Source organism: Halichoeres trimaculatus, unplaced genomic scaffold, assembly GCF_033239565.1.
Source record: "Halichoeres trimaculatus isolate MK-OKI-2021-1 unplaced genomic scaffold, fHalTri1.1 fHalTri1_scaffold_7, whole genome shotgun sequence".
NCBI classification, from domain to species: domain Eukaryota; kingdom Metazoa; phylum Chordata; class Actinopteri; order Labriformes; family Labridae; genus Halichoeres; species Halichoeres trimaculatus.
In genome coordinates, this window is record NW_027437185.1 from 37810814 (window position 1) to 37831743 (window position 20930).

General features: G+C 39.4%; 2 protein-coding genes across 6 annotated transcripts in view; one reads left to right on the forward strand and one right to left on the reverse strand.

Moving 5' to 3' along the window:
* Positions 1 to 1050: 1050 nt before the first annotated feature.
* LOC141793076 (transmembrane O-methyltransferase-like) lies at positions 1051 to 4851 on the reverse strand. 3 transcript variants are annotated; one of them, XM_074673426.1, is made up of 5 exons: positions 4774 to 4851; positions 2587 to 2672; positions 2084 to 2374; positions 1519 to 1715; positions 1051 to 1436 (listed from the first exon to the last, which is right to left on the reverse strand). In XM_074673426.1, exons 3-5 carry the CDS (start codon positions 2337 to 2339, stop codon positions 1104 to 1106), a joined length of 786 nt encoding a protein of 261 aa, XP_074529527.1. In that variant the 5' UTR covers positions 2340 to 2374; positions 2587 to 2672; positions 4774 to 4851; the 3' UTR covers positions 1051 to 1103. The 3 variants fall into 3 exon arrangements, with proteins under 3 accessions (XP_074529527.1, XP_074529528.1, XP_074529529.1); XM_074673427.1 differs by having other exon boundaries at positions 4719 to 4776; XM_074673428.1 differs by lacking the exon at positions 4774 to 4851 and adding an exon at positions 2771 to 2816.
* The window catches only part of LOC141793075 (LIM and calponin homology domains-containing protein 1-like), a 128771-nt gene continuing 112628 nt past the window's right edge, over positions 4788 to 20930 (forward strand). For all 3 annotated transcript variants that reach the window (XM_074673420.1, XM_074673421.1, XM_074673422.1), the window contains exons 1-2: positions 4788 to 4866; positions 5061 to 5365. In XM_074673420.1, the coding sequence (XP_074529521.1) occupies positions 5264 to 5365 (102 nt within the window). In that variant the 5' untranslated portion in view covers positions 4788 to 4866; positions 5061 to 5263. The remainder of the gene's footprint in view (positions 4867 to 5060; positions 5366 to 20930) is intronic.

The following is a 20930-nucleotide window of genomic DNA, read 5'->3' on the forward strand; positions in this document are numbered from 1 at the left end:
TTTATGTTTCATGTCTATTCTTTTATCTTGTATTTTATTTATTCTCCTGTGCAGCCGTTTGTTTCAACTATGGTTGTTTTTTAAAGTGCTTAACAAATGAAGTTGGATTGGATTGTATATCCTAGTTTTTTATTTTTTTATATAATTTTTTTGTTGTTGTTGTTTTCAAAATATATTAAAAAAAAGTTTTAATAATTTGAAAAAAAAAAGAAATTCTAATAAGTTGCAAAAATTCCCCCAAATTCTAAAAGTTCAAGAATTTGCAAAATTAAAAAAAAAGAATATGAATTATTTCAAAAATTTGAAAAAAAAAAAAAATCAAAATTGCCAGAATTTTACAAATTTGCTAAAAAAAATTATACATTTTTTAATTTTAATAGTCAAGTCTAGTTAAAATTTCCAAAATATTTAACACTCTTTTTTTAAAGGAATTTTAAAAACTGTAAAATTTGCAGAAATAAAAAAAGAAGAAATTTAAAAACTTTAAAAAATTTGCAAAATATTCATAAAGTTTTTTTTTTTTTCTAAATTTACAAAATTGGCAAAAAAAATGAAATTTGGTTAGAGAGCAGCTCTTTGTTTTGAAACCAATGGAAGACATTTAAGGTGACAAGTTGTTTCTTTTTCAACAAATCTGTCCTTTTTATCATGTCTGTAGTTTTTTTAAATAGTTGATGTAGTAGTATTTTTTTCTGTCAATCCAGTCACAATTTTCAGGGTTAACAAAAATGTTATTGTCGAAAAAGAATATTTCATTAATCAGACACTAACAGTACAGCACTGTTTTAAGTCTTTTTCTTCAACCCCAAACTGCTTTGTGCTTTTCAGGGGGTAATGGGCAGAAAAACAATTCACAGGAGGTAAATCACTGAAAAAAGTTGAAGTACCACTGATTTATAGCACTAATAGAAACTTTCATAATAGCATTGTAACGAATGAATTTGTGAACGAAATGAATTTAGTAAGAGAAAACAAAATAAAATGCTGTTTGGCCTTTTAAAAAAACAAGATTTAACCAAGAAAACAGGAACTCTAACGAGTCGTAGAAAATAATTTATTGAGCACGTTTAGAGTCAGTGATAACCCTGGAGTGGGTAAAGCTTTCACCTGTCCCTCTGTGAGTCTCCTCTCTGATAGAAGACCTCGGTCAGGACCTGGAGCTCCGTCCTGATGCAGAAACAGTCCACCCTCGCTCTGATCTGATCCAGGATGCCTCTGACCTCCTCAGCTCTTTGGTTCCTGTGGATTAGCAGCACCGAGCAGCCAGAGGGTCTGAGGAGCTCCTCTTTCTCCAGAGCCAGCAGGTCCTGAAGATACTGCTCAGGGTCATGGTCCATCAGAACCAGATCCAGCCCCTCACTGCTTCCTTCATCAGGCTCTAGGTTTGAACGTAAGGTAGGGATGGCTTCAGCTGAGCTGGACGTCAGCACCTGGAACTGCTCAGAGTCAGAAAGTGAAGTCAGTCAGCGTCCTCCTCTGAGTCTGTCAGTTAAATAAAATAAAAACCTCCTCCTGTACCTGCGTGTGTTTGAATCCAGCTACGAGGATGATCTCCTCCCCGAGCTCTGCTGTGAGGGGGTCCAGCTCCACGGTGATCAGCCTGCCAGCAGGGGGCAGCAGACGCAGCAGGTGGACAGAGGTGTAGCCACAGTGAGTCCCCAGCTCCAACACTCGAGAGGGACGGACTCGCTTCATCACCTCACCCACCGCTTCAGCTGCAGGGGACAGGGGGGAGGGGCTTATGAGTCATCATCACGCCATTATCTTTATGTTTCAGAGTAAATCATTGACCGAGTGTTTACTGAATCACAGAGCGCAGGCTGTCACACTGAGGGCAAACAGACGGCTGCTTGTTGTTTCATTAAATCATCACGGAGCAGAAAATTAGTGTCATAAACTTGAGGAATATAACATTATTTTTTTACTTTGTGGGACTTTTTCTGCCCTGAATTTAAAATTCTGCACAAAAAACATTTTTTCTTTATTTGTTATTATTAAGAAAAAACTCACAACCACTGTTGTTCTGATTTCACACATTCCCTCTAATTCCTTCCTCTGTAAATAAAGTGACCTGGACACTGACCTGTCTGTGGGCTGATGCAGAGGGAGGGGTGTGTCTTGGCGTAAAGGTCAAAGGTCTCCAGGACGCTGTCAGCTCTGCCGTGGGTGCACTCAGAGAAGACGAAAGCGTGGGTGCTCCTCACACACACTCTCCCTCGCACCAGCCTCAGGACCCAGGCCACGGCTCGACGGCACAGAGCGGACGCTTTGACACGGAAACGAGTGGACACCATGAGGACGGCTGGAAGCAGCGGGACGGAGACGACCATGAGCCACATTTCAGAAGCTGTGGGAAAGTGGGAAAAACCAAAACCTGTGGAAAAGAGAAATGTGTTTCTATTTGATTCTATTTTGGTGAAAAAGAAGTTAAAAGAAATCTCCTGCACCCTTTGTTTTGAAAAATTAATCCTTCACTTTTTAAAAATTGTAAATAAACAATGCAACATATGCACATCAGGGTATTGTTACTTTATGGCTCTTATATAGTATAAAAACAACATTAAGCTGTAGAGTTGCAGTACTTGCCAAGCTGCTCTGTGGTTTGTCCAGATCAGGAGCACCTCCTGTCACACACAGATGGCTCCTTCACTCCTGCAGGTCAAGACTCAGGCCTGCAACGTGAAAACAGACAGACTGCTGAGACAAACACCCCATGGTTTCCTACTGGGCTGAGATATCAAGGACTAAAAGTTATGACAGAAGACGCTACTCTATTTTTGGTATCCAGGAAGTAGGAGCCTTGGAGAGAGGGAAACACACAGGGAAGCAGTGTGGAAGCTCCTCCTTCCAGTTTATCAGTACTTCTGCTTTTAGCCACTAGGGGTCAGCAAAGATGTAACAATAATAAAGAAACTGTCAGCTCCTCATTGGCTAAAATGAGTTTTATTTATCCACAGTATGAGACAATGATGGTTCAATTATAAAGCTCAAAAATCAGATTTTACATCTTGTTTTGACTTAGTTTCTGCTTGATTTTCTTTCCATAAGTGGGCTAATTCTTATTTTTATCTATTTTTTGGTGTTTTGTTGGATAAATGAAAATAAGTGACATGTTAAACTTAAAATCCACATTAAAGATGATCAAACTAAGTTTCTTGATGTTTCAGTGCAGGTTTTTGGATGCATTTGTTAAATTCTTCGTCTTTAAAGCTTTTAAATATATTTTTTCAAACTGAGAGTGTTTTTTGGGTGAAATCTTAATCAAAACAGTTAACAGATATGACCTTTCACAGCAAAAGTTTTCCCAATGATCAAAACAAGCTTTTGTACCAGTTACTGTATTGTTTATTTTTGCAAAAGCACAATGAATAAAGTCAAATTGATGTAATAAAAAAATAAGTTAAAGATATATCCAACTATTATAATGTTTAGTTGCTAGTTGTCTTATTCTGATGAGTGTTTAAAGTTCAGTTTTCACATTTCTTCTGCTCCAGATCAGTGAACTCAGCTCAGTTGCTCCATATACCCAAAGTGGGTGTGTGGTCCCATGAGTGTTGCTGCCCTCATTGGCTGATGGTGGAGCGGCACTGCTTTGTGTATTTTTGTCCATTGGAGCGAATCATACTGCGGTGTGCGAGTCTTGTGGTCCAGCTGAGTTAAGTGATTGAGCAACAGATGGATAACTACCGGAAACTACGATATTATACTACCACAATAAGAGTCTGGAAAATTGTTTGTTGGCGAAGAGGTAGAATCACTGGTAATCGAAATAAAAGGAGTGATTGGTGACTCAGTGACTCACAATTGTTAACTTTATGTACTAGATTGTTTTAACTATGGTTATTTTTTGTGTAATAACCTTAAAATGTTCTTTACCGATCCAAAACTGGCGCTGAATAATACGTTTCCGGTTTTCGATTGAGATGTGAAGACTATCGAAAGTGCGACCTGATGGATAAAGGTTTCAAAAAAATCAGAAATAAAATTAAACTCATTGTTTTTATATATTTAGTTTTTCCCAAAAAAGGTAAATATACATTTAAAGTTATTATTTGAATTATTCAATTCAAATTTGAGTTTAAAATTTGTCAAATTAGAAAAAAAAATTTGTTTCCCCTGAATAAGGGCATAACCTTATACATTTTTTTTAAGGATGCCATTGTCCACAAAAAATTTCAACAAGAGCTTTAGAAACTTGAACAATGGAAAATAGTTACAACTTCAGCCTACAATTCAACATTTAAGATAAAACTTTATATTATTTGTCATATAAAAAATATCTATAGTATTTTTATGTTGTACAAAGAGAGAACGGTAAATAAAAAAAAAATAAAAACAGTTAATTTCCTTGTAATATGGCTTAAGCGCGGAGTGGTTGCTGTGCGCATGCGCAGATTTGTACATTACATTTGAAAGGGTAGCACTTCCCTTCGAACACTGCACGTCCCCAACCTCATTAAACCCATTTTTTTCCTTTACTTTGCGCTGTCTACTGTCTTCAAACAACAAATTCACTGTTGATTAAACCCAAGATGTTGTCAAAGACAGACATTCAACTTAAGTTCAATCGAATTTAGTGGCCTGTGAGTGTTTTAACCACCTTAGCGGCCTAGCTGAAACGCCCGCTTTGCGTTAGAGTTTTTTGACAGCTGACGTTTAAGCACGCACAGGTCACTTTAATGTTAAATTTTGTACCAATGAAAACGCCAGTCACTTACTGATGTCTGCACCAACTGTCTAAACATCTTTGGATGTTAAATAGAAGATACTTGCCTGGCGTTTGGCTAGGCCCGTCTCCTAGCCTAGCCGAGGTAGATCGGTCTGGTGGCGCCACACGGTTCCCGACTGGGGTTTCTACACGAACAGGTAAATTTACAGTTTTAATCTGCAGATGAGTAGTGTGTGGCTGTCTTGAGTTTTTCTATAGTAACGTTGTAAAGTTTTATCGTCGTCGACTTGTAGTATTCTCTCTCAACCCAAAGCTTTTATTTTGGTACAGCACACCGGAAGCTACGTATTTCCATCTGTCTGACTTGACGCAGTTCATCCTCTGCCCACAGACTCCAACAGGAGTGACACCGGGGAGCAGGATCTGGTTCGTTCGCCTCGCCGGTGCTGCTGCTGCTGCAACACCCTGAACCAACGGAGGAGAACCGGCTAACCGACACGACCCACGACCACTTCTGGTGGAATAACTCGCCACCGACCTGCTGTTACTCTACTTGAAAGGCTTTAACTCTTGGAGAGCACAGCCTCCTCGCCAATGGCAAGTCCCGCTGCAGACATAGGACCATCTCATCAGCATCACCCTGTGACCGAGTCCGGCGCAGACTCCGCGTTTCAGGAGGCACAGAAATGGATAGAGGTGAGTGCAAAAGAGAGGTTTCTAACTCCTTACACATGGGATGACTCCTGCTCAGGTGCTCTGTTGTTGATGTGTAGCCTTAGTAACTGGTTTGCAGCCTGAGTCTGCATACACTTCTCCTTTAAATGGTTCAGTTATTTTATTGCTTCGTCACCTGTTGAAAGGTGACACAGTCTGGTGCAGTTTTCTCTCAGTATAAAGGTCATATGGTGTGTAGGAGTGTGCCTGTTGATGTGTAAACACTTGGTTTGGTTTGTTTGGCTTTTAATCATCTGTAAATTAACATTCCTGCTGCTTTGCTTTTTGTGATAGCAACCCCCAGACTCCCCTGACAGAAACATGTGCTTGCTTGCATTAATATAATGTCTGGTATTCAATATTGCCCGTATCAAAACTGCAACCCCCCCTATATATTGCAGAGTTCCCCCACTTGTTTTTGATGGGTGCCATTGTACAGTAGCTGTGGCTGCTGTGGGGCCTGCTGCGTGTTTGGCTGAAAACAATGAATGCATCATGTGGAATGGATTTTTGCCTCATTGCGAGCCTGCCCAACAATAATCACACAAACAAGGTTTTGTTCTGAGAGAATTTCAATCACGACACCCGCCCGGCCCCCATTGCATTTGACTTTGTCATCCTGCAGCGGGCTGTGCTCCCTGTCAGCCTCTAAAACACTCAGGATGGGGTGTTTATCTGTCAGATGTGAGGGGAATGCAGGCTCAGCTGTGCAGGTTTAATGGCAGTGAAACATGTTTGACAGAGTGAGGGGTTCAGTGGAGCAGAGGTGTGCGTAAGGATTATTGGGCCTTTTGAAATGTTGAGTGACCGTATTTATGTTAAACTCATCTGTGCTAATATGAATGGACAGTTAACGAGGGCTGCTTCTCTTATCTCTATGTGATATTTGTTTGTTATCTCCTGTTTAAAAATGTATTGGTGCGCTATCCGAAGTGGAACAGAAATTATAAGTCAGTATTTAATGAATTAATAAATAAAACCAGTTTCTACACAGCAATTTGGAAAACATTTCAGCTTTCAAATGATATCTACCTGTTGCACCTCCAGGCTTGTGTTTCACTTTTCATGCTGACCACAAGCTGCAGTTCAACCAGGATCCACTTGTGGTTGCGAAAGCCAGATCACTGACAGGCTGTTTCATGCTAGCGGTTAGCGAGGAAGCTAAAGACTTTCCTTACCTCAGCTCTTTGCGTCATGCTAGGTTGACTTAGCATTTTCAATCATGCAGCTGTCACCAATAGGCTTCAAAATTTTTCATTTCAGACAGCAGTAAAGCTAAATCCATGCTTTATACATTCTGTGGGTGCTTTCATGAAAGATTAATAACATTTTAGTTATTATTGATTACTAACAACTAAAATTACTTGTAAAAAAGCAGCATGCAGTGCTAGCCAAGTATTCATATCGAATATAATTATATGTAAATTCATTTTTTCTATAAACAGGTACAGATATGTAAAATACCCATAAAAATGTGTGCACAAAAATCATGAAATAAATTTAATAAAAATAAAAAATAACAAATAGAACTTTAAAATCATAATATAAATGAAAATATACATTTTAATAATGATAGTAAAACAAAACAATAAAAATTAAATCAATAAAGAAAATAAATCAATCAATCCGAGAGTTAAAAAAGAAACAAAAAAACAATAAATGAATAAATAAAAAAACAAAAAAAAAACAAAAAAACAATAAATAGATAAATAAAATAAAAACAAAAACTTGCAAGCCCAAATGAGACCCACCCAGTAGCATCTTTTACTCATAGACTGTAAAAAAAATGGACGTCATCTTGCTCGGCTTGAAGTGAGGTCTCCACTAAAACTGCTCCCCCTGGTGGCTGGCTGCAGTATTGGTTTAAAAATCCATCTCCCCAGTCATTCCTGATGGGCTGTGGTCAAACTTTAAAAAATTAATACACCCGGTAGAAATGTTTCTCACGTCTGATTGTTGTGGTGATTTGAAGATATCATTTGGCTGTCTTGTATTCAAGTCCTCTTTTTCCTGAAAAGTTTCGTTTTTATTTATACAAGGTTAAAAACGAGGTTTTACGTCACAATTAACGATGATTGACAGCTGCCATCCTTGTGTTTTTTTTCCGGGGATTGTAAAATATGTCTGGAGGTAGAGTCAAGAAGAGATTAGACTCTCGAAAGAGAAAAAATATATTATTTTTGTCACCCAGCTTCACTCAGATTCTCCCAGAATTCCTCATAGTCTCTCCTGCGCAGCTCTGGCTGCACAACTGCTTCAATGGCTGCTCCTGTGATGGGGAATTTTGGCTTCTCTATATACACTCTATATACAGTCTATGGTTATACCCAAAGGTTTTATTTATTTATTTCTGAACCCGCTCTGAGGTTCTACAGAAAAAAAACTGGTCCAAATCTGCTCTGCTTGTGTGGTAAGAATACAAGATTCTGTTACTAAGCAACAAAACCAGTAACTAATAGAGTAGAAATAGTGAAAGGTAGGAAAATATCCACTTTTATGTCTTGAGTGGTAGAAGTCCCTGTAGTTTCCAACTGGTGGTTCAGCATTAATAAGTCTGGTTCCTGTAGTTTTCATCCATCTTTCTGATTCTGCAGCTAGTTTAAAATCTGACCACTGTGTGTATTTTTACCTAAGCCTGGTGTTCAACATGTCAGACTAGGACAGAAAAGGTCAGATCCTCTTTAAAAGTGTCAGGCTCCAACGCAGGCCTACTTAGCAGCTCCATCTCCTTGGAGGCTCGTATCAGGTCTTTAAAAAGCCACTACTGACCCAGAATCTCAGAGCCAGATCAGGGCTGAGGACTCAAAAGACTGAACGGATGAGAGTGATCTGATACCTCTCTGTGCTATTGTTCCTCTGTCACCTTCCACCCCCAGGGACTGATTTCATTACCTACACACACCTGGTGACAGGCTTTCTGGAGACACACACACAGTCCCTGAAAGAATAGAGAAGCATGAAGCTCCTTTCTCTCTGAATCCTGATGGACTTTTGTGTCTGCTTACCTTTAGCTGCTGCAGTATATGATGTCAGGGCCTGAGGCTGGAGGGTGGAATAACAGGTTCCCTCTGCTTTGTGTTGTTTGTCAGAGGCAAATTAAAGCCGTCTGAGAAACACCAGGAAGCATCCTCACTGGGCTCTTTGTGTTGCTCACATTAGCAACAATCTGTCAGTCAGGTGGAAACGCAACTTTGACTTTCAAAACACACTGTTGTGCTTTCTTTTCTTCAAATTTTAGATGTGTCAACACCTCTTTATTGCAGTAGATCCATTAGAAATCATGGATTTATTTATTTTTAACATGGAGAGTTGTGTGTTTTCACGCTGTAAGTTCACAGATATTAACAGATAATGATGTTTCGCTGATAGATCCAATTTTGGTAGAGATAATACTGTGATGCAAAGTTACACAAAAACATGTGTTTAGTGATGTTTTCACGAGGATGTAGCAGAAACAAATGGCAACCAAAGGCTCTGTCTTTAAACATGATAAGACTCATTACATCCTTGTCTTCCTCTTCGTCTCTTCATCTCGTCAGATCTGCTGCGACTAATGACCTGTATTTAGGTTCCCATTTACTTAAGAGCACAGTCGGCTGATTTCTTTGATGAAAGAGGAAACCTTCAGTGGGTTTAACAGCCACAGGGTGTTGGTAACATCAGCCGAGTGAAAAATCTGAAGAGTGTTTGTGGTTTTTAAAGATTGGCTTTCTTCTGTACAGTGATGTTGAAAAAGTTGGACTAGAGATGGACTGATATTTTTTTTTCAGGGCTGATATTAATGCTGATTATCAGTAGTCAAGGAAACCGATAACCAATATTTGGTGCTGATATTCATTCGCAGTAAAAGTGAAAAAATTGGTGTCAAAATTTGGAATAATACAAACTCCGACACTTAACTTTTTAAAAATCCTTTAAGCCGTGGGTTTTCAAAGTGTTTAGACAGCTTTTCAAACGCAAATAGATTACAGATTCACAGTAAACAAGGTACACACTGTGGCCTTGGAGAATCCGGTCTAAGAAAAACGCAGCTATAAATATCAGTCGTCATCAAATCGGTCACGCGTTCCCAACTCTCCTCCACTCTCTACATAGCCCATGGCAAAGTTAATACTCACTCAGTATGGCGGAAATTGCCAGGGAAAATAAAGATGAAACCACGGTGCACTTGTTTCTATACTTTTTGCGTTCATTGCTAGTTCAGATTATTTTCTATTAATGCTGTTTTTTTGTGCTTTGTTTTTTGTTGTTGAACTCTTTGGCGCCCCCCAGGGGAGGTGTGCCTCACACTTTGAAAACCACTGCTTTAAGCATACGTTTAATAAACAGCTCCCAGGCTCAGCAGCTGTCTTATTAAGTTAAATAGAATAGAATAGAATAGAATAGAATAGAATAGAATAGAATAGAATAGAATAGAATTTTCTTTTATTGATCCCCCTTGGGGGAAATTTTTTTGTCAAAGCAGCTCACGAAAAAAACAAAGTGCAGTAATGCAATAACAATTAAAATAAAATACGATAATAGAATATAAAATTAGAAATTTGAAGAAATATAAAGAAATATAGAAAAGTAGAAAAATATTATTATTTACATATATATATATATATATATATATATATATATATATATATATATATATATATATATATATATATATATATTGGAGCGAGATATATACAAAGATTATTTTTTGACAGTGAAAATTTACAATGAGTACTGGTACGAAAAAATTGAAAAACTCAAAAAAATAAATTAGCTTCCTAAAGTTTTCTACAGTAAGTCAAGTTTTTCATAAAAATGTCTCTGAGTGTCCCTAATCAGATGGTAGGTGTGGCTGGATCAGAGCTAAAATAACACAGGATGAAATTTAAGTTCTTAATGGCCGCCAGATTAAAAAAAAAAGCAGATGCTGATATGCTTCAAAATTCTTCATTTTGGTGCTGATAATCAGCCCGGCCAGCCAATAATCAGTCTATTCCTAATTTGGACAAATTTATCTGAAAGAGTGAATCTGTTAGGAGTTGCATGAGTTTTGGTGAAAGACTTTTTCAACAGAAAAGCAATCTTTTTGAAACTAGCAGAAGACATTTTGAAAGCAAAACTTTTGAATCGTATACCCAATAAGACAGGGGTGGCCAACCAGTCAGACACCAAGAGCCACAAAAATTTCTGTGGTACTACAAAAAGCCACATCACACAGGTGGTCTCACGCACACTTCCTCTCACACATAAACAAAATGACATAAAATGAAAAGCAATAGATTTCCATCTATCTGTCTAGATAGCTATGAGCACATGAGCAATTGAGTGGAGCACATGTAGAGAAGAGAAACCGAAACTTAAGTATCAATCTCATCACCCAAGTATTGATCAATTGTGATCCCAACATTGGCATCAATATATCAATATTTTAGATTGATTAGCACACCACTACTCATAACACTAATCATATCTATATATATTTTTTATGCAGTTCGTGAGCCACAGGTTGGCCACCCCTGCAATAAGAGATTAAGTCACTGCAGTGTTTCCTTTTCTGTTGGTTTTCTTGAACAGTCAGTCATACTCAGTGAAAGCAGACATCCCCAAAAAATGAGTTGAAGTCTCAACAGACGTAAAGTTAAGCCCACACAGCCAGACGGGCTGACTCGCAAATCTTAGAGCACAATACGTGGTTTAAAATCTGCTTAAAACTGAGACATGTCAGCTGAGTCTGCAGCCGAGTTTGACTCCCGACACATGAACTCTGAGTTTACAGGAAGTTCAGACAGGTTTTATGTTTTCAGCTGCAGTCGTTAGAGCAGAGCTGCATTCAGGAACGATCAAAAGCTTCAGAGTAGCTGCCAGTGATAAACAGAGCAACAGTTTGATCAGACAGCTGGGAGCTAAATCTGCTCTGATTATCTCTGGACTTTGACAAAACTCAGTTACTAAATGTGGGATTTTTGTCTAAAGGTGGCTTCTTAACCAATGATCTGTGTTTATCAGTGTTTTAAATAGCTGTGTTATGTGCCAAAAACATGCGTACTGTTTTTTTCTGGAGCCTGTTTCAACCTGTTTGGCATTTCTTCTCTTTTGATTCTGTTCTGTCTTAACGTACACTCCACGCTTCTCTATCCAAGTCGTGTCATGTTCAGGGGGACGTTCAGGGGGCTGTGGGTAATCAAAATTTATTGTGATGTGCCTGAAAGGGAACGTGACATCATCTGCATGTCAAAGGCTGCTGTTACTCCGCTGATATCTGAGGATGCAACAGTCAAACAGTCAAACAACCAGAGAGCCAGGTCTGAATCCTTGGTCGTGTTTTGACAGGAACTTGAGTGTTGGAAAGACATGCAGACATGACAAATTCAACCGTTTGTGTCTTATTTTGTTACTTTTCACTCACTAAAAAATGAATAAATCATAATTTTGCTTCTTTATTGCTTTAAATCCTGTTTTAACACCAAACCGCTGCAGTCTCCTGTTTGACTTTTGCAGTTTTCTTGTGGTGAAGCCAACAGCTTAACGCTCTGGACTCTCAGATTCCTCATCCACTGTCTGATAAAAAATAAATCCACTGGAGATCTCCGTCAGTTTGTTTACTTTATGAATGTAAATATCACAAAAAGACAGATTACACAAATAATGTCTCTATAAGTGGCAAAAAATACCTAAAAATAAGAAATGTAACAAGGGGCCAAAAATCTGTCGCTTCATTCTGCAAAGCTCTGATAATCTTGTCTGAAACACATTCACTTCCTGTTGCATTTCAAGATAAAATCACATAACAGGAAGTAGAAATAAAAACAATCTAACTTCTTCAGTAAAAACATTTTTAACATGTATTCCTGCAACTTATGAACATTTAGCAAACATAAAATCTTTGTTTAGGCTCCTGCAACTTTTAAAATATTTGTATATAAGTCTCAGTTATTTACACATCCATCAGAAACTGTTTGCTAAATTAACACATTGCTATCAAACAGGAATATGCTTCATACCTTTACTGAGAAATCTTATTTTTTTAAACCACCTCTGCTACAGACTCGTTTCTCTGTCGCTGTTTTGATGAAAAATACGATGCAGCGCCGTGTTCAGCCCCGGGCTGTTTTAAAAGCAATTTTCTCAGAAATATCTGTAGTTTCTTCTTATTTCATGCCTGACGTGGTTCCCAGTTTGAGGGCAGAGTGACTCCAACAGAACAGACTGGTGTAAAGCAGAAGAAGTGTGGGTAAGTAGGAAGCATCTGTCAGCGAGGGGTTAAGGCCAGATCGAGGATGTCCCCCTCATCACTCACCTTAATGCTCTGCTGAGCTGAAAATCCGTGGTCCACCACAACCTCCGACCCCCTCCCCGGCTCTGTGTGTGCAGCTTGAATGATGAGCTTAGAGTACACATTTAAGTGCATTATTCCAGGATGAGAGTAAAGTGGAAACATGGACATGATTAATATCAGCTGCCCAAACCGTACGCGTCTTTTCCTGCAGTCAGAGCTAAACTGATGAACCTGTTGTTGTTTGGACAGAGTGGATAATCACTGGAAAAGAAAAACTGTGTTTACAAGAAAAAGGGTAACAGGGTTTTACTGCTCTAGACAAACACAGAGGAGAGGATGGATACATCTGTGGAGGTTTTGATTATCTTAAGGATTTCAGTTCATTAGTTTGCTTTGCTTTCAGACAAAATAAATGAAGTACATGCAATTTTTTTCATTCTGCACCTTTTAGTGCCAATGTTGGACCATTAATCCTTTGTTTATCATCTAAACAACTCAGTTTTCATTACTTTTTTAACCTCAGGCGTCTGCAAAACTGTAATTTATCAGTAATCCATCAGGCCCTGCCAACGAGCAGAGGACACAGTGATTTCTTACTTACCTCCCTGCCCTAAACAGGAGGGATGCTGGATAACACTTTTTTTTAGACTGATTCTAATATGTTTGTATTAGAGCTGCAGCTTTTGAATGTCTGAATATTCGAGTATCCTACTGAAAATACCATCGATTAATCGATTAATCGATTAATCGAGTAATCAGATAAAACAAATTTTTGTTTAGTTAAAGAGCAGGTATTATTCAAATGAAAATTTGGTTGAAAAAGGTGAAAAACAAATGACTTTAGATGATATAGTTCAAGTTCAGTAAGATCTGATTAGATACAAGACACGTTAACCCCTTACTGCCTGAATTAATCAACAATTGTAAATGTAGCTTTTTTAATGTGTTTTTGCAATTTGCAAAGGTGTTAAATTAAGTGGAGATTGTAAATTTGAGTATACTGACCAATATATTGTGACATAGTGGTTCTGGTAAAATCTTTGGTCTGTGTAGAATATGAATCAACAGGTAATAATGAGATACAAAGGTCATTTTAGCTGCATCAAGACCTGACAGGGTATGTCTCAAATTTGCGACAACAAGCATCAGGGGGTTAAGTAGGAGTAAGACATTCATGATCAGGTTTTGAGTCTTTGCAATGTTTAGACTGAAATGATGATCCCTGCTGTGTTTGAGCTGATTTGGCACCAGAGCTACTTGATATTTTAACCATCAACAACCTGTGAGCTCAGTTTGTTCGTAGTCTCTGCTCTGGAGCGGCCAGTCTCCAAACTCCTGACAAGAAGCGAGACATGTCCGTAGTTGCTTTTTTGTAAAGAAGTCGCCAGAGGGGTCTAATGAAACAATTCCTTGATCATTTTTTGTAATGGAGTTACTCGAATTATTCAAGGAATCGTTTCAGCCCTATTGAGTTCTCCCTCTTGGGTACTCACCGATACCACTTGTTCCAATGATACATAAAATTTCAACAAAAGCCGCGTTTCCACCAAGCAGACCGGTTCAGTTCGTCTCGGTACGGCGCACTGACTTATCCTGGGACAGATCCCCAAATAACAGAGAGGAGCCGTCCCACTTTTTAGGACCCTCTCGTATGGGTGCCAGACTGAACTGATCCGCTCTCAGAAGGTGGAGCTACAACACTGCAGACCGTTGATTGGTCAAAAGAATCATCACTTACCCCGACAGCGGCTGTATTTCTCCTGGCGGCTCACAGACTTCTCTGAAACAAAGTTTGATTGTTCTTTGTATCAAAGAGCTACATGCCAATCACAGAGAGAACAAAATGCTGCATGTCTTCATCTCTGCTCTTTGTTTACTGTGTCGCGTTTTTCTTCTTCGTTGGATTTATTAGCAGGGTAAACTGTGTCCCGCTGCTACGGCGTCACGCTTTTGTTTGACAGCTGCGGCTTAAAATAAAAATAAAAACTCAAACAACTCTCTCTGAGTCTGTGATTCGTTTTTTGAACTGGACCTGATGCACATTTGTCATGGTGTTAAACCTCAGCAATGAGGCGCCAACTACTGGTGAGGAGGACTTATTTTACGTAAGAGTTTTTTTTGCCGAGAGTATTGGCTGCTGGTATCGGCAGCCTTCAAAAGTATGAATACCTTGAAACAAAAGGCTGATATCAACCCGATACTTTACCTCGTATCGGTACCTACAGTGTTTGGGAAAAAGAGAAGTTTTTACTTTTTAAAAAAAGAGCCTCTATTCCTCATCTTCCTCTTCTTCTTTAGTTTCCCATCTTGAAACCATCCAGATTATAGCTTTTAACCTCATTACCCACAAGAGAGTAAGACGCAGCGTATCATGCTCCAGCTAATGCTATCTGTCATTATAAATGTTTCCTTAGTCACAGTTTCAGATGTTTGACGTTAATGTTGCTGTGATTGAATAATCCAAAGCGTTATTTATTGAGCAAAGCACCACAAAATAATCCTCTTTTCTTCTGTGGCTCAGACACATCCAGTTGTAGAAATCAGTTTTCTGTCTTTGTCAGCACGTAAACTAACAGCACACACCCTCCGTCACTTACACAAATGAGAAATCCCTGAAAGTAAGATGCTAATCACTAATCCTGTGGTTATGATCTTCCTAATCTCTGCAGAGGCCTTCTGTCCTCTCCTGGTGGAGCGGGGAAAGAGCTGGCGTGTTGACACCGTGGCATTAGTAAAATAGCAAAAACAAGGGATTAGCATTTCAGGGAAGCCAGTTTTCCTGAAGTAGAAAAACAGTTTCTTTGACTCATAACTTCTGGGATGCGTTTTGGGCCGTGCTGCGTCAGATTATAAGCTCCCAGCTGTGTTGTCATATCCAGTTACAGTTTACAAAGAGGATGAAACGGGGAAGAAGAAGCTGTCAGAGTATTAAGACGGCCATGCAGTGGTCAGCAAAAGCCTCCCAGTCTGGGTCCAGATTGGTCTTTCTGAACTCACGCACACACGTTTAGGGTGAGAGGTGATCATGTGGTGGATTACGAAAGTGGATGGAGATTAGCCCCCTCCTCCTCCACTATGTGTGCATGTTTGTAGGTTTGTTTACACCCAGGCTTAATGCATCCACTCAAGATACTTCCATGTTTTTTAGTTTCTTACAGCTTTTTTTTTATTTCTCTGTTAATCTTTAAACATAAAATCAGTGAAACCTGTGTCAGAGGGAGCAGAGCAGCCTTGTTTTCTCATCTTAGAGGAAACATCACGGATCGTAAGCCTCTCTGCTCTTCATGTGTTTCCTGCCTGCAGCTGATTTGTGTAATGCCCTTCATCCCAAGGAGCTTTCATGGAGAGGAGTGGATTCTTTGGCTGCGTTCATTTCCAAAACAGAAAAAAAAAGCTGGATCTCTGAGTGGATAGCACAGCTGAGATTCAAAATGTGTCCACCTAAGAAGCAAACAAGGAGTTACATGAAGAAAAGGGAGCTAGGTTTTCAGATTCAGGTTATTTTTGTGATGTAAACAGCCATAAGATCAGCTCCAGTTAGCTTTCATGTGGTAAACTGCTGACGTGTCTGGCTTCGTTCAATATGTCAGTTTGTGACAGTAGCCAGGCCATAGATGCTGTGAGGAGGATCTGTTTTAATGTGAATGCAGCGCCACCTTCTGGCCTGGAGTCTCACAGGCACTGTCCTAAAGATGTGACTTTTAACCAGATGTGTGTTTGTTTTGAACAAATTCTTTGTCCAAGTCAAATTTTTACTGGAAACAACACCACGAGGTAGGGATGGGTACCAAACTAGTTACTTTTAAAGGACCCAATTGAATTCTAGCAAAACTACCAGGTACCGATTTATGTGAAATCAAAGGTACCATATTTAGGTACCTAAATGCATCTATGTGAATGTGAGGGAGTGGAAGAGTTGGCGATTTTCCATGCTGAACATGAACGCAGCAATGCAAGGTTATATGTTGAAGAAGAAATATGTTAAATGAATTGATATTTTTTACCATTTTTTACCTCGTTTCAAATGTGGAAGGTACCCATACCCCACCCAGAGGGAAGGTATTTATCAGTACAACTACGTTGTGCTGTTGTTGACAACAAGACAACGTGACAACAAGCTAACTTTGTCAGTTTGTAGCGTAGCTTGGCAGCTGCTATATTTCTCTCTCCTCACAGCCCGGTGCTCTGAGACGTGTCTGTAACGTGTAACGTTAGTGAATCCTGGTTCTGTCCTACCAGAGCTCATCTACCAACTCCAACCTCACCAAGCAGAGCTAACGTAACCTGGCTCTTCATTTTATTGATAGACTCTCAAGTTTGAACAGACCACTGCAGAATAACTGCTGACTGTGGGTTGGAGGCAACATTAGCACAAACACATTAGCCTGGATTTTAGCCTCATGTTTCAGCTTTTAGCTCCTGTTTGAACCTTTAGCTTCAGTGTTTAAGCCCATGCCCTAGTCTGTATCTTGTTATTTAGCCTTTAGCTTATGTTTAAGTGTTTAGCCGATTTTTCAGTCTTTAGCTTTTGATTCAGCCTTAAGCCCATGTTTTAGCATTTGGCTCATTTTTTAGCTATTAGCTCCTGTTTTAGCTTTTAGCTCAGGTTTAAGTCTTGACTTGATGTTTTATCCTTTAGCTTGTGATTTAGCCTTTAGCTTCTGTGTTTAAGCCCATGTTTTAGCCTTTAGCCCATGATTTAGCATTTGGCTCAATTTTTAGCTTTAAGCCTGTGTTTTAGCCTTTAGCTTGTGTTTTGGCCTTTGGCCCATGTTTTAGCCTTTAGCTAATGTTTTAGTCTTGACCATGTTTTAGGCTTTAGCATGTTATTAAGGCTTTAGCTTATGTTTCAGCCTTTAGCCCATATTTAGCGATTAGCTAATTTTTTCGCCTTCAGCTTGTGTTTTAGCCCCTAGCTTTTGTTTTAGCCTTAAGCTCCCGTATAAGCCATTAGCTCATGTGTTAGCCTTTAGCTTGTGCTCTATCTCTCTCTACTGTTTCTCTTTCTTCTGCTCTTCTGTCCTTTTTCTGTCTGACAGTTAGGCTCCAGTGTCCACCATCACTACTAAATTAATCACAGAAATCATTTTCAGCAGAGAAAAACATCTCTCTCTTTTCTCTCTACTAAAATTCATCAGCCGGCGTGGTGTTGTCATAGAAATTTAGACGAGCTGTAAATCAATCCGGTCCTACCCGATTGAAGCTAAGAAGTAGCATTTAGGAATAACCCATATTGGTGCTGATGATCTCGTTTTAAAGTGTGGATTGGGATCAGGCAGATATCTTGAAGAGAGACTTAGTCAAGATCACTGAGAAACTCCTCAAGGGAACTTTAAATACCATCTGGTTTGTTTTATTTTGAAAGTCACTGGGCATTTTAGATGGTTTCCGTGCACAACTTCCTGTCCAGCTCCGGCATAAAACTGCGACCTGAAGATAATCCTGTCCATACCTGTCCATAATCATTGCCCATCTCTACTGTATATCAATGGACAGCTGGATTGAATTGTAAAGAGCTGAGGACATCAGCTGCTTGGTCAGGACGTCCCTCTGACTTCCTGTCTTCTGCGTGTCTGTCAGTGACAAGGTGAACATATTCATCCTGTTCACCTGTCAGCTCTGTGTGTTCATGCAGAGGAGGAGAAACAGGGCCGTGGAGGAGGAGAGAGCAAGACCGCCTGGCACTCAGACCGCAGTGTGACACACACACACACACACACACACATGCAGCTGTAGTGTGTTAGAGCTGACTGTGTGCCAGGGCTGCACAGCCGCTCTGCAGGAAAGCTGTTAGCGATTGTTGTTACCCTCCACTTTAGCTGGAGCAGCTAATGCTCGCCCTGAAAAGAAGCACGACAGATGCTGACAGCGTGGGATGTTTTTCTTTTCTTTCTTCATATTTAGTCTGAGAGTTCCTCCTTTCAGTCAAACGTATAAAACCACTGTGGAAATCTGCAACATCTCTGTGCTCCTCTTTCTCCTTTCCTACATCCATGGGATCACCGGTGACACCGCTGCACAAGTGCATTTCAAATTACCGTAACTCCTCACTTCTTCGTACAATTTTAATCGATCAAAGTGCCCCTGAAAGCTGTGAATATATAGTGTGTATATAAACTATATAAACAGGATGGTTGCCACTAAAGCCCGGATAAAAATGAAGCAGTACATGAAGGACAAGCCGACAAAGTGGGGGCTGAAGTTCTTTGTGCTGGCTGACGTAAATGGCTACACAGTAGATTACAAGCTCTACACTGGCAAGACCAATGCAGCTTCAGGGAACGGGCTTTCTTTTGACGTGGTCGCGCTCCTTTTTCGTCACCTTAGCCAGCAAGGGTTTGGAGCCTGTGGCACTTACCGCCAGGGCAGGGTTGGTGTCCCCACAACCCAAGAAAATGCGCTCAACAAAAAGTCAAAAAGAAGATCCATCCGGTTGGATACGTGACGGAGAGCTGCTCTTTGTCAAATGGATGGACACCATGTGACAACTGTCCATCCTGTTTACACTGGGGACACTGTCCTGCGGACGTGTCAAGTTGGTCTGTGTCTTCAGGTGGACAGGAACCGTTTCAGAGTCTACCACTGCTAAAATAAAACAACGCCTGGCTTTTTGACAACTTGTACATCCTGTAACATGGACTCAGACGGCTGTGAAAAAATGTGAAACTGTCTGAGCTCTTGAAAAATAGTTTGAATTAAATATTTGCAATCTCAGAAATGTTCAATCTGCACTTTTCAAGAATTTATATAAAGAAAGATGAAGAAAATTCAATTCCGTTTTTGTCCTTTTCCTTTTTGTAACACACAGTTTTAGGTATTTTATAACACAAGAATGGTAAATAAAAGGGTGTAAATTATTTACACATAGGGCATTTTTTGACAAAATTATTGACAAAAATGGACAAAAAAGACCAGGCGTTTTAATTGAAGTAGCTATTATTATGGTGCTGTTAACGTCTTTAAAACTTACTCTAGCTTTTTTACTACATTTGTGCCACAAAAACTGGGTGTTGGCGAGCATAAGCTCAGCCTTTGTAGGCTCGAATCTGCTCCCTCGGCGGTGATTGGACACTTAAGGGGGAAAATAAAAGCTAATGAGCTGGAGAAACCATTTATTTTTGTTGGTTTTTGTGTGAACGGCAGTTGCGTCATTTAATAGATCTGAATCATTCTGACAGAAACAAAGACACTGAGCATGCTCAGAACAGGATTTACTATGAGAAAAGTTTTGCCACTTCCTCGTTAAAGCCACAGAAGATCCAAAAACCACCAGAGTTTTTCAGTTTTTCCTTGATGTAACTGTCTTTCAAAAACATCTTTCAAGTTTTTTTTTTATAGTTGACCTACTCTCTTTTTCATTAACAGACTGCCACAAGATGACAGTGACATTGAGACAGAGTCCCAGGGCTCTGTCAAAAATACACCAGCTCTGTCTACATTAAAGCACAGGTTGAAGAGTTTGGCATACATTAAAAACTTTTTTTGATTAGTTACTGGAAAAAAATCTGCTTTTTAAAGTGTCTGTAACAACAAACTGAGTGTTTTTTAAAGCCGGCACATTTTTTCAGCCTCTTTAGTGATTAAAGAGCAGCTTGGTCACCAGTCTGCTCTCTAATCTTTGACTATAACTACAGGCTGCATGTCCTCTCATGTAATCTGACATCACTCTATTGATTGCCCTTATTAACACGCAATGTGGGTCACAACGCATGCCTCCTATTTTAACGCTCATTAATCAGCTCTTTAGCTTTTTCAGAGAAAGGTTCAGGTTCAGTTCTTTGAGTCCAGTATGGAGAGCCTGATTCTATAATTAGGGGTTCATTTCAAGTCCATGGGGTAAAGTTATCCATTTGACCAAATACCAGTTTTACAGTGGTTCATTTGGCTGATATTTCTCTTTCATTTAATACAGACAGTGAACAGGTTCCATCATTTATTAGTTGGCGATGATGTCACTCACTGACAGACAGTTCCGTGCAGCTGGTCATGTGACTCACTAAAGGCGGGAAAATGGAATGTGTAACACACACACATTATAAAGAGATGAAACCTTGACAGTGGAGGCGAAATGGACATGGAGGGACCCAATTGAAAATCATGTTTTGTAATTTTCAGTTTTTGAGCTGTCCAATTTCTCAAACATCAAGTCTACTCTTCAAAATTAACACTAGAAAACATGTTTTTGTTTATTATTTTCAGCATTATTTGTTCAAAATAATCATTAAAACATGACAAAGCTGTTTTAAAAATATTTAGATGAATAATTTGGGTAAAATAATTCACTTTGTG

Excerpts from the sequence above, each read along its gene's own strand:
- LOC141793076 (XM_074673426.1), bottom strand. The coding sequence starts at position 2,339 with ATGTGGCTCATGGTCGTCTCCGTCCCGCTGCTTCCAGCCGTCCTCATG. Across the intron at positions 1,716-2,083 it reads CTGCATCAGCCCACAGACAG|CTGAAGCGGTGGGTGAGGTG; the intron begins GTCAGTGTCCAG and ends TGTCCCCTGCAG. Across the intron at positions 1,437-1,518 it reads CTGGATTCAAACACACGCAG|TTCCAGGTGCTGACGTCCAG; the intron begins GTACAGGAGGAG and ends GACTCTGAGCAG.